General features: G+C 32.3%; 1 protein-coding gene across 1 annotated transcript in view; it reads left to right on the plus strand.

The window, feature by feature from the left end:
- Window positions 1–1,024: 1,024 nt before the first annotated feature.
- Window positions 1,025–15,610, plus strand: part of LOC114335072 (uncharacterized) — a 38,682-nt gene continuing 24,096 nt past the window's right edge. Inside the window, exon 1 of the mRNA XM_028285228.2 lies at window positions 1,025–1,295. Within this exon, the coding sequence (XP_028141029.1) occupies window positions 1,145–1,295 (151 nt within the window). The 5' untranslated portion in view covers window positions 1,025–1,144. The remainder of the gene's footprint in view (window positions 1,296–15,610) is intronic.

Raw genomic sequence — 15,610 nt, forward strand, 5'->3', positions numbered from 1 at the left:
AATCGGTTAAGCCGTTTAGAAGTTATTAAAGTACAAAAGTATAATCCAATTAACGATTTTTCTCTAAATGGTTTATGTAGTTGTAGTGGTTACCACGCTATTTTGATCTGGCAACGGGCAATCCGAGTTCATTTAGCGGCCATCCCAATATTTTTTTTCAATCTATTTCGAATAGAAAAAAAATCTAGTGTACATTCGATGGACACTAGATAATTTGGGAGATAATGCGACAAAGGCGACCATTTATAAAGCTTAACGTGTAATCGAGAAACATTGCATTCAACTTTATACATTTAATTTATAAATAACTTTGAAAAACTCCTGATACAAGAATAAAAAACCGCTAAACGCCGTAAAAATGAGTGGCGCATACAATATTCTAGCTACAAAAGATCTGATATGAATATTACGTGGCGCGAAAATGTATTTTCATTTTGATGCAAAACAAAATTCTAGTTTTATTTTAAAAGATTTTTTCATAATATTTGTTGAAGTAAACGCGCCACAAAAGAGTTTCAAAATTCAAATTTTATCAAAGTTACTCTTTTGTGGCGCGTTTTACTTCAAATTGGGCAAATATTATGAAAAAATCTTTTAAAATAAAATTAGAATTTTGTTTTGCATCAAAATGAAAATACATTTTCGCGCCACGTAATATTCGTATCAGATCTTTTGTAGCTGGAATATTGTATGCGCCACTCATTTTTACGGCGTTCAGCGGTTTTTTATTCTTGTAATATAGGACACAAACAAAGCTTTTGGTTCTTTAAGAGACACACAGTATTTAATAATATAATGAGTTTACTGTTTACTTCTGTAGCTAAAAACATAATACCTAAACCACAGATTGTAATATGTAACATAAAATTCCCATAAAACACTTATTGTTGCGAATAACAATGTAGACTAATAATTACAGAACATAAAACAACTGCAACAAATAGCCTGCATATCATAAATTAGAACGAATTATCGAATCGAAACCGCACGTTCTCAAGAGCGATTTCTGATTTCTTGTCGGTCATCGGCGATTCCGCGATACCATTCTTGAGTTTTCTCGTAACCACGCACTCGTGGAAGAGGAGGTTCGGCCACAACGTGCTCGGTCCCCAGTCATGCGATATTACTTTTTGGGAAAGCCACTATGGGTCCGATGTCGCGGTTAGTTGTTTTGATTGCGTTTTTCTTGTGTTTTCTAAGTACTTTTGGTGCCAATCTAAGTGGAAACGTCGCTAGTACTTTTAATATAACTGATGATAGCGAAGCATTGGTATCCAGTACGCCGATTGAAGAAGGTATTTAATATTTTTTTACTATATGTCAATATTTCAGATTCCCTAGAATTATAGTCATAAACAACAATAAATGGAGTTAAATATTATGAGCAACGCACAAATGTTTTTAGATATATAACTTAACAAGCTGAAAATGCGAGCATTATCATAACGAAAACTTTGTTTATTTGCGTATTTTAATTCATAATAAAGAAAATTGCTATTATAAAAAGTTGTTTAAAATTAAAAATTATGTTTTAATGTGCAATTATATCATTCTAATTTAAATATTTTGAACTATAAAGGTACTTGACTCTTGATCGAAATTCATATTTTTTATATACCTCGTGTAAAAATAACAAAATTTGATATATGATGGTTGCATCATAAATCTTAGACCATGAAGAGCTTTTTATGAAGAATAACTTTTCTTCGTCAAATTAAAAATAAGAGAGTTATAAATGAAAATGTTGTTGGTATCCATAATTTGAGAAAAATTTTCAAATATTTTTTTCCATTAGAAGGATGCACATATAAAACCATAATTTTTTATTCCAAACAACATTTCATATAGTCGGTTCGCTAAACTCAGACACAACTAGCTAGTGATTTTAGTAAGTAATTTTGCCAATTTTGCAAAAAAATAATTACTAAATAGTTAATAATTACTAAATAATTAGTAATTTTTCCAATTTTGGCAAAATTGGCAAAAAACTAAAAAATTACCTACTAAAATCACTAGCCAGTTGTGTCTGAGTTTAGCAAACCGACTATAATAACAATTTTCATTTCATAACAAATGGAACAGTCCATTTATCATTAGGTACTCCCAAGGGGAGGTGGTATACTCGTATAAACCTTTTTAAAGTTTTTAATAAATTATTGCTTTCAAAATATACTCAAATTGTATTTTTGAACATCTTATTTATTTTATACCGGGTGTCCACTTATATTTTCCCCCATTTTAACTGTTTATAACTTCTAAACGGTTCAAGATAGAAATATGCGGTTTTCGCTGAAATGTTTTATTTTAGTAAAAGTTTTGTCTGAATGGATTGAATTTTTAATATCGCTTTTAAATACGAAAATAAAAATGGCGGATTTTTGAAAAAAACGTTGTTGACTTTTTTTTAATGGAACACCCAGTATATTTTTTTGTAAATCGAAAGAAAGGTCATTCACTTATCCAGTGATATAAAGTTTTTCAAAATCGGTTGTCAAATCACTGAGTAATTAATTTTTAAAATGAGAGGTGCAACGTAGATATCACATACCTAAATAACATAACTAAGCAAATTGATATTATGTTATGTGATTTCCACATTGCATCTCTCATTTTAAAAATTAATTGCTCAGTCATTTGACAACCGGTTTTAAAATTTTTTATATCGCTGGATAGGTAAATGACCGTTTTTTTATATCGCTTTTAAATAAAAAAATGGCGGATTTAAAAAAAAAAACGTTGTTGACTTTTTTTATTAAAACACTCAGTTTATTTTTTTTTAACTTGAAAAAAAACGATCATTTACCTATCCAGCGATATAAAACTTTTTTAAAATCGGTTGTCAAATGACTGAGCAATTAATTTTTAAAATGAGAGATGCAATGTGGAAGTCACATAACATAATATCAATTGGCTTCGTTATGGTATTTAGGTATGCGATATCCACGTTGCATCTCTCATTTTAAAAATTAATTACTCAGTGATTTGACAACCGATTTTGAAAAACTTTATATCGCTGGATAGGTGAATGACTTTTCTTTCAATTTACAAAAAAATATACTGGGTGTTCCATTAAAAAAACAACAACGTTTTTTTCAAAAATCCGCCATTTTTATTTTCGTATTTGAAAGCGATATAAAAAATTCAATCCATTCAGACAAAACTTTTACTAAAATAAAACATTTTAGCGAAAACCGCATATGTCTATCTTGAGCCGTTTAGAAGTTATAGGCAGTTAAAATGGGGAAAAATATAAGTGGACACCCGGTATAATAATTAAATTCACTATCAAATGTCGTTGATATTTTATTAATACTTCATTTAAAATTTAGTTTGACATTCACAAAGTGTCAAACTCAAATGTAAATAACCTATGCTTTGCTTGACAAATTCCGATTAAAAAACTAGCCTACTTACTAGCAACGATTTCAGCTGACGGTTAGTGTGTCGGCAGAAAATAAAATAATTGTGACGTCACATTTTAGACTTTGAGGTCGATAATCTTGAAGACGGTTAGAGATATCGAAATGCAGTTTTCAAATTTGGATTCAGAAGACAAAACTACATAAGAAACCATCGATAAGTCTGCTCTATGTATTGCAGGAGCGGCAACGCAATAACACACAGACTGCGAATTTATAAACGAAAAGTTTTCGTTTAAAATAGAGACTATAGTATTTTAGAAACATTAATAGGTTTTGAAAATGAAAAATCTTGGAAAAACTACTTATAAATTTCCATTATTTTCATCTGCAAATTATATCCCTTTTGGTGTAATACACCACATTATTACCGCTTTTCTATTTAATTTGTTTTGTATGTTTACGTTCTACATTCAAATTTTAGTTGCATTTTGGTGATTGTAGTTGCATTTTGATGATTGTATCCCGATTTACTTTTGAAAATATCTAGGCTTGTAAAACATAAGTGAAAACTTTTATAACTGATTATGTGTAATATAAGTTTTGGGCTTGATTTATGAAGTCCAGATTGGAAATAAAGCGTAAAATTCCGCGCCAATGTGTTTTGTGTTTTAAATGCATTCATTTTTTTCGAATCCTGAGAAAATTAATAAGTATTTTTGCAAAATTTAAACGCAGAATGAAAGATTGCATTATTACCGAGGGCCGAAAGTTCCTGAAAACTTTTATAATGTTTATTTTTATTTAGTAACAGGGGTGAAAATAAGAGAAAATTTAATATGATCCTTAAGTTCAAATTACTCATTCAAAAGAAGCTTTTTGCTTATTCTAAGGGACTTTCGCCCTCGGTAATAATGTAATCTTTCATCCTGCGTTTAACATTTTTCAAAATACTTAATAGTTTTTCTTAGGATTCGAAAAATTTAAAACACATGGGCGCGAAACTCCATGGGCTCAGTAAAATTAGAAAAATGGTACTATAAACCTATACTGCATCTCTTTGATTAAATTGATCTGATCCAAAAATTATCTTAATGTTGAATACATATTTTTAGTTTCATAAAATATTCAATTAATACGCCATATACTAATTTGAGGGAGGGAGAGAGACTGATTAGGGCTACTATAGTATGCGGTCTACCGTCGCGTTTTTACTATAAGCTGAATTATAAACTGCTCGTCAAAAGTTCGGAATATAGAAAATTATGCTCATTTTCATAGTTGATTTTTTTTTAACAGATTAACGGATTACGCTAATTTTTTTTATTATTTTAGATTGTTCTTTAAAATTTACACAGTTGTGCAAAGGTTTACTCAAACTTCATTTTTGTACTTATACCGGGTGGAAGAAAAGAAATGTTTTTCTTGTGTTAAGTTTGAGACACCCTGTAGGGAGGACGAGCTACAAATGTGAGTATAAATCAGAATCGTATTGTAGTTTTATGTTTAGTGGACATTTTGTTTTGTGAATGTCCCTGATATCTTTATAAACAATGAAAATAGACAGTTTTGTAGTTTAACATGTGTTTTAACCGAAACAAAAGTTTGAGACACCTTGTAGGGAGAAAAAGGCACAAAGGTATACAAAGGTATACATCGATGGTATATTCAGACTCAGACAAATATGAGACTGTGGTAGTCTCATATTTTGTGAATATTTTATTTTTTTAATTTTTCTGATATTTTCAATAACAAAGAAATTAGACGGTTTTACTCATTAATATATGTTTTAACAGACGACATGCGAGTGTTTAAAGAAAAAAAATCTGTGTAATGCACCTCTCGCTATTTAAGGAGCCTCCACGTAGACACCAAATCCGTACTTATTCTCAAAGATATTCAACCCCAAAACATCACAAAACGTCCATTAAACAATCTCGTCTCTCTTATGTTGCGCCGTGTATACCGCTTACCAGGTCGACAAATAACTCTTATAGGCGTCGATAAGAACTGTTTCCTTATGTGCCTTTCTGTTTTTAAAATTTTGTTAACTGTTATTTTTTATTGTTAATTTAGTTTTGTTTTAAAACACATGTTAAAGTAAAACCACCTATCTCCTTTGTTTCTAAAGATATCAACGACATTCAAAAAGCAAAATGTTCACAAAACATAAGACTACAATACGATTGTGATGTATACTGACATTTGTACTTTGTCCTCCCTACAGAGTGTAACAAACTTAACATAAGAAAAACACTAGTTTCTTCCACCCGGTATAAGTACAGAAAAGAAGATTGAGTAAACCTTTGCACACCTGTGTAAATACTAAAAAAAAATCTAAAATAATAAAAAAAATTAGCGAAATCCGTTAATCTGTTCACAAAAAAATCAACTATGAAAATAAGCATAATTTTCTATATCCTTAACTTTTGACGAGCAGTTATTACAATGCCGACAAAAAAATTGAAATATTCGATTTGGAATTAGACGAATAAGAACATATTTTTCATGAGCTACAACTTTGCTTTTACTCGGTTTATAGACTTTATTGATACACCATTTTTTTCGTTTTTTACAAGCTACACTTTTACTAAGAATATTTGTTTCGATAAAATATTTGCTTTTTGAGTTATTTGCGAAAAACCTTCCGAAAACCTAGTTTTTTGTCGAAAAATAAACATTTTCAATCGCAAATAACTCGAAAAGTATTGGCTTACATAAAAAACTCTATAAAACGAAAGTTGCTTATAATCAGTCAATTTATCCATTTCTGGGCTTATTTTAAACACGCTTTTTTTTCACCCCCGAGAAGGGGTGACTCTCACTCCCCAAGTAAAAGCAACCAACGGCACAAATTTAACTTTGAAGTGGAGGGTAAGTAGAATCTAAATCCAAATTTTCATGCAAGTTGCCCCTGAAAATTATACTCCAAAACGGTCATTTACTGGGCTATTAACATAAATCATATTAACAGCTATTAACATAAATCTAGTTTGTTCGTAGTACAATCCAAACGATCAGCAACCGTTGCCAACCATCAGAGGCATGCGCAGTTAACAGTTAGCGATGCGCAGTTAACAGTTTGTGTTCGTAGACTACGAACGCGCATGCGTCTGATGGTTGGCAACGGTTACTGATCGTTCTACGAACAAACCTAATAATTATACGTGCGATATGTATGCCAAGGTGGAACCAAAAACAGTCAGAAAGTAAAATTATCTCTTTAATGTGCATTTTTAATTTGTTTTGTTTACAATATTTGCTTCATTACAGTATTTTTTTTTCAAATGCAGATTCATTTAATTCTGCGTATTACCCCGTACTCTGCGCAGAATTACCTTGTATTTGGGGAATACCGCGCAATGACAGTTTTTTAAAGTAAATTTTTTTCTTCAAAATCCGTAAAACTTTAATCCCTTTTTTGTGGGAATAACGTTCCCAAGAGATATAAGTTTCAGTCGTTAAATTATGGAAGTGTGTGAGCACATAGGAAACTTTTTGTAAGTACATATTCTACCTTAGGTGCGCAGAATTCCCCCGGTTTGCCCTACTTGTCCTATTTTTTCGTACCAGTGGTTACGTTTCATCCGTTCCACTCAGGCCAATGTTGTTCTTTTGACTGTGCCTCTTGCTATGCCAACGAAATATTCTGGTTCTGAGAATGTTTCTTTTGTCTCTTCAGAGTAAACTTACTTTGTTACTTTATTAGATCCCAATCAAATTCTGAAAGCAGTCCCAAACTAATCCGATTCGATTCCAGTGCCTTTCATGGAGTCCCTTTCTCCATACAGTTCCTCTTTATTAGTTTTTGCAGGTACATCTCTAGAGCACAAATTTCCACTTGGAAGATAGTAGAGTGATTACCTAAGCTTTTACTAAGGTTTAGGGGAGAGTCGGCTATTGCTTCCAGTTTAAGGAAAATTCAGTATATTGCAAAAACTTGCAGCAATAAAAAATATTTTAGTTTCCAACTTTTTTAAAGATATACTTCGAGGGCCTAGGTATATCGGTGAGACCGCATTCAATGAATGGTTGAACAGTAGAACATCGAGAGGCGAAATTTAAAATTAATCTAACGCTCACAATTACCCGACCTATTCGGCTAATGATGCGCATATGTCGGATAACTGTGCACAATTAATAATAGAGCTTAAAATAACCTTCGAAGATGTAGTTTATTGAACATAGATATTAAAGGGACAAGCAAATATACGGAAAAAGATAAGAAACAAAGTTACAATATTTTAAAAAATCTAAGCATCACGAAGTCACAAATATATATTTCTGGAAGATATATTTGTGAAGATATATATTTTACTTCGTCTTTTTTGCTACCATCACCACATAATTCACAGTCATTTTCATCTCATACGGGATAGTCCAACTCATCATCATCGCACAGTTCACTTTCTGAAATATCTTCGGAGCTGCTGTCTCCAAAATCTTCCTTTTTGTAGCTTTTTTCAATTTCGTGGTTTTCTCTTTGCCCCCTGCCCTTGTTTAAAAGATATTGCATTTCTTCTTTAAATTTCCATTTAAAATTTTTCTCTATTAGGCATTTCTGTTAATATCTAAGATTTATTTTATATCTATATCTTATTTATCTAGGCTTTATGCTTTATTCTTTTTTGTTTGGGGTGGTTTCGGAAGCGGACTTAGAATTTCCAAAATGCTGCTGCTGGATGTATTCGGTACTGCAGCATCTTGATCTTCTTGTCATATCTTCTAATGGTGCGCAATGCGAAAAAGTGAAATCTGAATTTTTTTTGTACAATCCTATAACTTTATCTATTATACTTTATACGACGTATGTATGTAGATAGTATATTATGTAGTACGATAAATAGACCAGCCTGTATCGTCGCCCCCGTTAGGTAAATTATTCCTATTCGTTTTTTTTTGCACAAACTTGCATTTTCGTTCAAAAAGAGGTCCTTATAACAAATCCACAGCGTGCTGGAAGGTGCCGCGGTCTGAAAATTGTTTAAAAAATTCTTTTTAACAGATTCAAAAAATTATTTTTTTCAATTCGTACAGTTTTTTTTTAAATTCTTTGGGTCATTACAAGCAAAAAAGGTCTCCTGAGATTTTTCTCTAAAATTGATTGTTGTCGAGTTATACGCGATTTAAAATTTGAAAAACGCGAAAATGGCCATATTTAAGGTTTAATAACTGGGTTAAAAGTTATTATAAAAGTCAGAAGTCAGAAAGTGCCTACATCAAAGTTAAAAGCCCCCCCCCCCCCACATGATCCTGAAGAAAATTTGTGTCATTAATTTATTACTAAGCTGCTTCCGACCGCTTCATCTCCCGGCACCCTGTGGATTTGTGTGTTGAATTGGAATAATTTACATAACGGGGGCGACGATACAGCCTGGTCTAAAAGTAAAAATGGAATATCTTTTCAGTAAATTGTTGACCTTGATAATTCGATCGTGAAGCTTTTCTTTACTAAAGCAATAATTATCAAAACTAAAGGCATTTATTTTATTACTGTGGAGTGGTGTAGATAAGTTATAAAATTCAAAAAACGGACATCAATTAATTTTTAAAGATCTTTACACAGTTTAACCAGAAGATTACATTGCGATCAAATAGCTTTTAATTACATAATGAGTGTTATTCACACAAATATAATTAAAAAGAAAATAAATACAGATAACAAGATAAGGAAATGCAGGTTACCCATGTTATCAGTAGTAATTGCACGAGAGCTCTAAAATTATCGATTTGTTTCCCGAGTGACACTTTGACAGTTTTAATTTCACGACCCGAAGGGGAGTGATATTAGGTCAAAGTGGCACGAGGGCAACAACTCGATAATAATTTTAGAGATCGAGTGTAATTCACCTCATCTTCACCTGAATATTTGCTAAACCTTTTTCTTGGTGTTCTCTGTGACAAATTGTAAAACATTAATTGTCATTAATATCACTGAATGTTCATTTTTGCGTAGTAACGAAGGGCGTCTGACGTAATGCTTGACGTCGGATTATCGGGTATAATATCACAAGAGAGTGAGAATAAATTGAAAATAATGCGACAGTTTTTCGAAAATTTGTTGTCTGGCAATAGACACGAGAGCCCGCAGGGCTCGAGTGGCTATTGCCCAATGACAACAATTTTGAGTAAAAATGAAGCATTATTTTCTTATTTATTCTTACTGTCGTGTGATATTCGTAAGATTATTTTTTAATTCGTATATTATGGATATTTTCTCAAATGTGACAGTTGTCAAAACTAGGAAACTGGTTGCCATTAAACAGAAACAATCTACTTAAAAAAATTATATCGGTAATTTTTTACAGTAGATAATTCTCAGTATAATTTTAATCTGATTGGACAGAATTAAACACGTGATCAAATATCTTACTATACGATTGGAAGTTAAAATCATCAAAAAATAATCAGTTTAATTTTTATTTCTGTAGCTTTCTATTGGTCAGAATCTCCTATGAATGAAATAATCGGGTATAATATCACAAAAGAGTGAGAATAAATTGAAAATAATGCGACAGTTTTTCGAAAATTTGTTGACTGGCTCGAGTGGCTATTGCCCAATGACAACAATTTTGAGTAAAAATGAAGCATTATTTTCTTATTTATTCTTACTGTCATGTGACATTCGTTTTTTTTAACATCCAATGTCTATTGCAATCTGTCTCGTTACAAATAATAAGCAATACATATAGTTATTGAAAAATAACATAGATGGAAGCCGCCCAGTGGCGAGCAGCCAGTAAGACATAATAAGATTATAATTTTAAAATAAGACATAACAATTACTTGGTGTGATATTAGTAAGAATATTTTTTAATACATATATTATGTATATTTTCTTAAATGTGACAGTTGTCAAAACTAGGAAACTGGTTGCCATTAAACAGAAACAATATAATTTAAAAAATTCTATCGGTAATTTTCTACAGTAGATAATTCTCAGTAGTAATTGCACAAGAGCTCTAAAATTATTGAATTTTTCCCGAGTGACACTTTGACAGTTTTAATTTCACGAGCCGTAGGCGAGTAAATTTATGTCAAAGTGTCACGAGGGCAAAAATTCTATATTAATTTTAGAGATCGAGTTCAATTTGTTGCGATTATTTCATGAATAAAACTGTTCAAAACCAAAATTTTATTGTAATTTATTTATGTAAGGACAAATTAGTACAATTAAACACACAGTTGTTATAAATATGTATTTGACGGTTGAAAGTCATCACTTTTATAATTTTTAAAACATTTGTCATTAATGTCACTGAATGTATTTTTTCGTAGCAACGAAGGGCATCTCACGTAATATGCTTGACGACGGGCAATTATCAAAAAAGTTATCAGTTTAATTCAGATTTCTGTAGCTTTCTATTGCTCAGAATCTCCTATGAATGAAATAATCAGTATAATTTTAATCTGATTGGACAGAATTAAACACGTGATCAAATTATATCTTACTATACGATTGGAAGTTAAAATCATTAAAAAATAATCAGTAGTAATTGCACAAGAGCTCTGAAATTATTGAATTTTTCCCGAGTGACACTTTGACAGTTTTAATTTCACGAGCCGAAGGCGAGTGAAATTATGTCAAAGTGTTACGAGAGCAAAAATTCTATATTAATTTCAGAGGTCGAGTGCAATTTGTTGCGATTACTTCATGAATAAAACTGTTCAAAACCATAATTTTATTGTAATTTATTTATGTAAGTACCATTAAACACACAGTTTTTATAAATATTTGACGATTGAAAGTCATCACTTTTATAATTTTTAAAACATTAATTGTCATTAATGTCACTGAATGTATTTTTTCGTAGCAACGAAATGCATCTGACGTAATATACTTAACGACGGGAGATTATCAAAAATTATCGATTTAATTCAGATTTCTGTAGCTTTCTATTGGTCAGAATCCCCTATGAATGAAATAATCGCTGTAATTTTTATTTCTGTAGATTTCTATGGGTCAGAATCTCCTATGAATGAAATATTCAGTGGTAATTAGTGGTGAGAGCTCTAAAATTATAGATTTGTATCCCAAGTGCACTTTGACAGTTTTAATTTCACGACCCAAAGGGGAGTGAAATTATTTGGGGAGTGAATTATGCAGGGAGAAGGCGGAGATCTTAAGGAGCCTCATAGCTTGGTTGTCTAGGACCCTCAAGATTCTTAATCCGGGACTGTCTAGGTTTCACAACCATAGATTACTACGGGTCTAATCAAGGTTCTGTAGATAAACAGTACAATTATTTACCTTCGAATAAATATATGTTTCATCCAAAAAACGACGTTTTGTTAGATGGCCATATTTAAGACTTGCCAGATATTTACGGAAGAATTTGGCTTTTAAACCAGCAGGATTGGTCTGCTCAATTACTCTTCGATTGTCATCTATTGCAGGGATCACCTATCACATATGTACCCTGGGGATCCGTTTCGAGAACCTATGACACATCCGGGATCCGGATCTAATGCTACCTGTTTCTAGTTTTTTTTTTCTGCAAATATAGTGTTCAACAATTTTATGGAATATATTTGAAAAATATTGCATTTAAATTTTGAATTTAGTACTAGCTTACGTTAAGGGGGAAGGAGGATAGTTTGAAAATTTGAAATTTTCGATTCTTTTTATTATTTTAAGTAAAAGTACATACCTTCAACAATACTCTGAAAATTTTAGATTGATTGATTAAAAATTACCGGTAATTCAGCATGATAATAGTATACTTCGCGCCAGCTTGCTTGAGCGTAGTGAGAAACGTGTTCCCCTTCTCTTTTGTAAATTACTCCACGATTCACAAACATATTCCATTGTGCATCACTTTGCGATTTTGCAGACAAAACAGAGAGAAAATAAAAGTTGTCAAAACTTTAAACTCTTTATTCTCAAAACTGCTTTTTTCAAAGGCGGTGGACATTATAAGAAAACTACTTGACCGATCCACCTAAAATTTTGCATAGATTTCCTTTAGACATTTCATGAGGTAACTGTGCCGAGATATTTTTTGTTTTTTGCTTATTTTTTGTTTAACAATAAGAGATATGTTTGTTTTAAACCCTTTCTTACGAAACATTTAGTTATTTTGAATTATGAGTAATACCAAAAACTCAAAAATGGTTAAAACTAAAAAACTGGACAGCGTTACCTTAAGAAACTCATAAGCTAATCAAATCATTTTTTATTTTTTGTTCACATGTTGCAACGACGAGTTCTGACGTCCACCGAAAAATCCATTTTTTTAGATGTCTGTAAAAATTTGCTGTTTTTGGCTTATTTTTCAATATTTTGCCTTGAAATTTTTTTTGAATATTCTTTGAATTGTACTGAATATGACTATTTAATTTAAAAATAAAATATTTCTACCACCGTTTAAAAAAACCCAAAATTGTTCTTGAAATGTTGATGTCAAACCAAACACTATATTCTGAATTTAATGGCGGTCCGCTATTTGGTGACCCCTAATCTATTGCTTTTAAATCCTAAATTTTTCAAAATTGTGCTCACAAATATTTTCCTTCATTCAATTAGTTAATTCTAGTGTAGTAGGTAGGTAATAATTTAGACTTCCGCTCCTATCTTAAAAGCTGCAGGTCGTAATTCCTTATATTGCGGTCACAACAATATTAACGGCATAGTAACAAAATATTCGATATAAAAAAGAGTGTATCCAAAAGATGTCCTCTTATTAAAAACACTAATGTATCAGTTAAAAATTCTGCACTCCAAATACTACAACTTTTCTTTTCCCTGGCCTCCTTTTGCCAACTGATCGATAACAGGTTTATAGGTAGCAGTTTTGTGGATATTAATAAGATACGTAGGAAGTGATTTGAATTAAAATATGCTAAAATTTATACAAATGACAGTTATAGGCTTAATAAATCCACCGCTATATCATCGAAATTACAAGAAAATTTCATAAATTACAACTATTAGGCAGTTTATAACCATTGTATGGTCAGAGTTCAGATATCTACAGCGCTAAAGGCATAATCAATAAAATTTTGATTATTTACATAAAATGCCTACTTAATTCACAACAAGGCCCATAAAACTGTTGCACTTTAATTTGACAAAAATGTGTTAATTTGATTCTGTCTGGTGATATTCTGGTAAAACGCAAGCAGTCGGTTGTGTTTTCTGTTTTGATATTATCTACAATCATTTTGACATTATTTTTCTTTTTAGTTATTTTCTGCAAAGATATCCTTACTGTTTAAGTGTATGATATACAGTAAGTTATGGAAATGTTAGAAAAACAGCAACTAAAATACAACTATATAAGACAGTGATTAGACCGGTGCTGTGTGGGTGTGAGATGTGGACACTGACAATGGAAAGAAAACTCCGGTGTTTTGAGAGAAAAATGCTCAGAAGGATCTTTGGACCTTATCGCGACCCGAATACCCACCAAGACGGAATGTGAACAAATGCCGAGGTCAAACAAATGTCTAGAGCTAGGGACGTAGAGATTAAATGTCAACGTCTAAGATGGCCAGGTCATATTCATAGACTTCCTAATATCCGCCTTGCGAAACTAATCTGGGAGGAAGCCCCGGAAGAAATAAGACCCTTAGGATGTCCGCGAATGCGATGGAGAGGTAACATATGGTCAGATTTAGAAACAATAGGGCTACCCACTGACCCAACTATCATAGACAACCGTTCGAGGTGGAAGCGAGTTATGCAGTCAGCTAAGACCCACCCGGGGTTGTAGCCCTACTACTAGATAGTTAAAACTGTCTACTATCTGGTATTCCTGGATGTGATTATTCAGCTAAATAGTGTTGAATCTATAATCATGATTATTTTTGTTTTTATTAAGTTTAAGACCAACTTTAACGCTTTCTAACTCAACTTACGCAAGAGAAGAGATCAAGCATTTTTTGTTTATTTGCTACTACGCAGCAAAGGTAGCAGGAGATATCAGCAAATATTAAACTGTCCATTTCTCTACCATCCACCGTTACTACATCGACCCATCCTCATAACTCTCTCTCTCTCTCTCTCTTTCTCTCTCTCTCTCTCTTTCTCTCTCTCTCTCTCTCTGTCTCTCTCTCTGTCTCTCTCTCTCTGTCTCTCTCTGTCTCTCTCTGTCTCTCTCTCTCTCTCTCTCTCTCGCTCTCTCTCTCGCTCTCTCTCTCTCTCTCTCTCTCTCTCTCTCTCTCTCTCTCTCTCTCTCTCTCTCTCTCTCTCTCTCTCTGCTCTGAAGTAGCTAGAAGAATTTCTGATCTAGTTGCCTACAGAAGACAAAATCCTATCATAAAATGTATCAGAAAGGAATTTGGACAAATAGTTCCTATAAATCTGTATGGTACAAATCTAAAACTAGTGAGTGAAGAGTGTATGTAGGAGGACATCAAATTTAAACCTGATCGCTTCTTAACAATTGAAAGATGCCAACATCGACAATGTCACAAAAGAAATAAAGGAAATTTGAAGTAAATTATTTCTGCCCAAAACTGGTCCTGTTGAAAAATGTATTGTATCTTTGTAACGAATTCTGAGATTTACATTGCAAATGTAGGTGAAAAGTTAAAACAAATTATAGTATTATTTATTTTGGTATTGCACATGGTATTAATAAAGTTGCTGAAGATATCCAATGAAGATAGCCAATTTTCAATGGTAAACGAATTGGGCAATAATGTTAACAAAATATTTTCAAAAGCGCCTGCCCGAATTCAATTCTACAATCTCTCTACTTCGTGCCAATTCTCAATCCCCTCCAAAAGGACCCCAGATCCTCTCGTTGGTCTCAAATTTAAAAGAGCTTTAAATTTTCATTTTGGTGTAGTTTCTCTTAGAAGTAAACCTTCTTTATTTTTCAGTACTTTGCCTTATTCTTTTTTTATTTATATTTTAACTTCTTGGTAGAATTATTTTATATATGTTTATGTACGCTTCTTCTACATTTTCAATTACTTTTCTTGTTGTTCCATTTTCTTCGTTCTGCGAATTATTTTAACTTCTCTTCTTCTACCCACATAGGTTTGTATCACATTCTGAGTGTTTTCTCTGTTTCTTTCCAATTTTACCCTGTTTCAACCTTTTACCTTCATCGAACCAGTCTTGACTTCTCTTTATGTGCACTCTTCCTATACACTTTTCCACTGCTTTCGATATGTCTGTATGCAGTGGCGTAGTGAGCATGGTTCCGCGGAACCAGGGCCCGGGCCCCGCAGTGGCCCGCTCCAATGCGCTATTTGCTTCTTTTTTTTTTCTAATTTGATGGGACATTTTAAACTACACA

Source organism: Diabrotica virgifera, chromosome 1 (assembly GCF_917563875.1).
Source record: "Diabrotica virgifera virgifera chromosome 1, PGI_DIABVI_V3a".
Lineage (NCBI taxonomy): Eukaryota > Metazoa > Arthropoda > Insecta > Coleoptera > Chrysomelidae > Diabrotica > Diabrotica virgifera.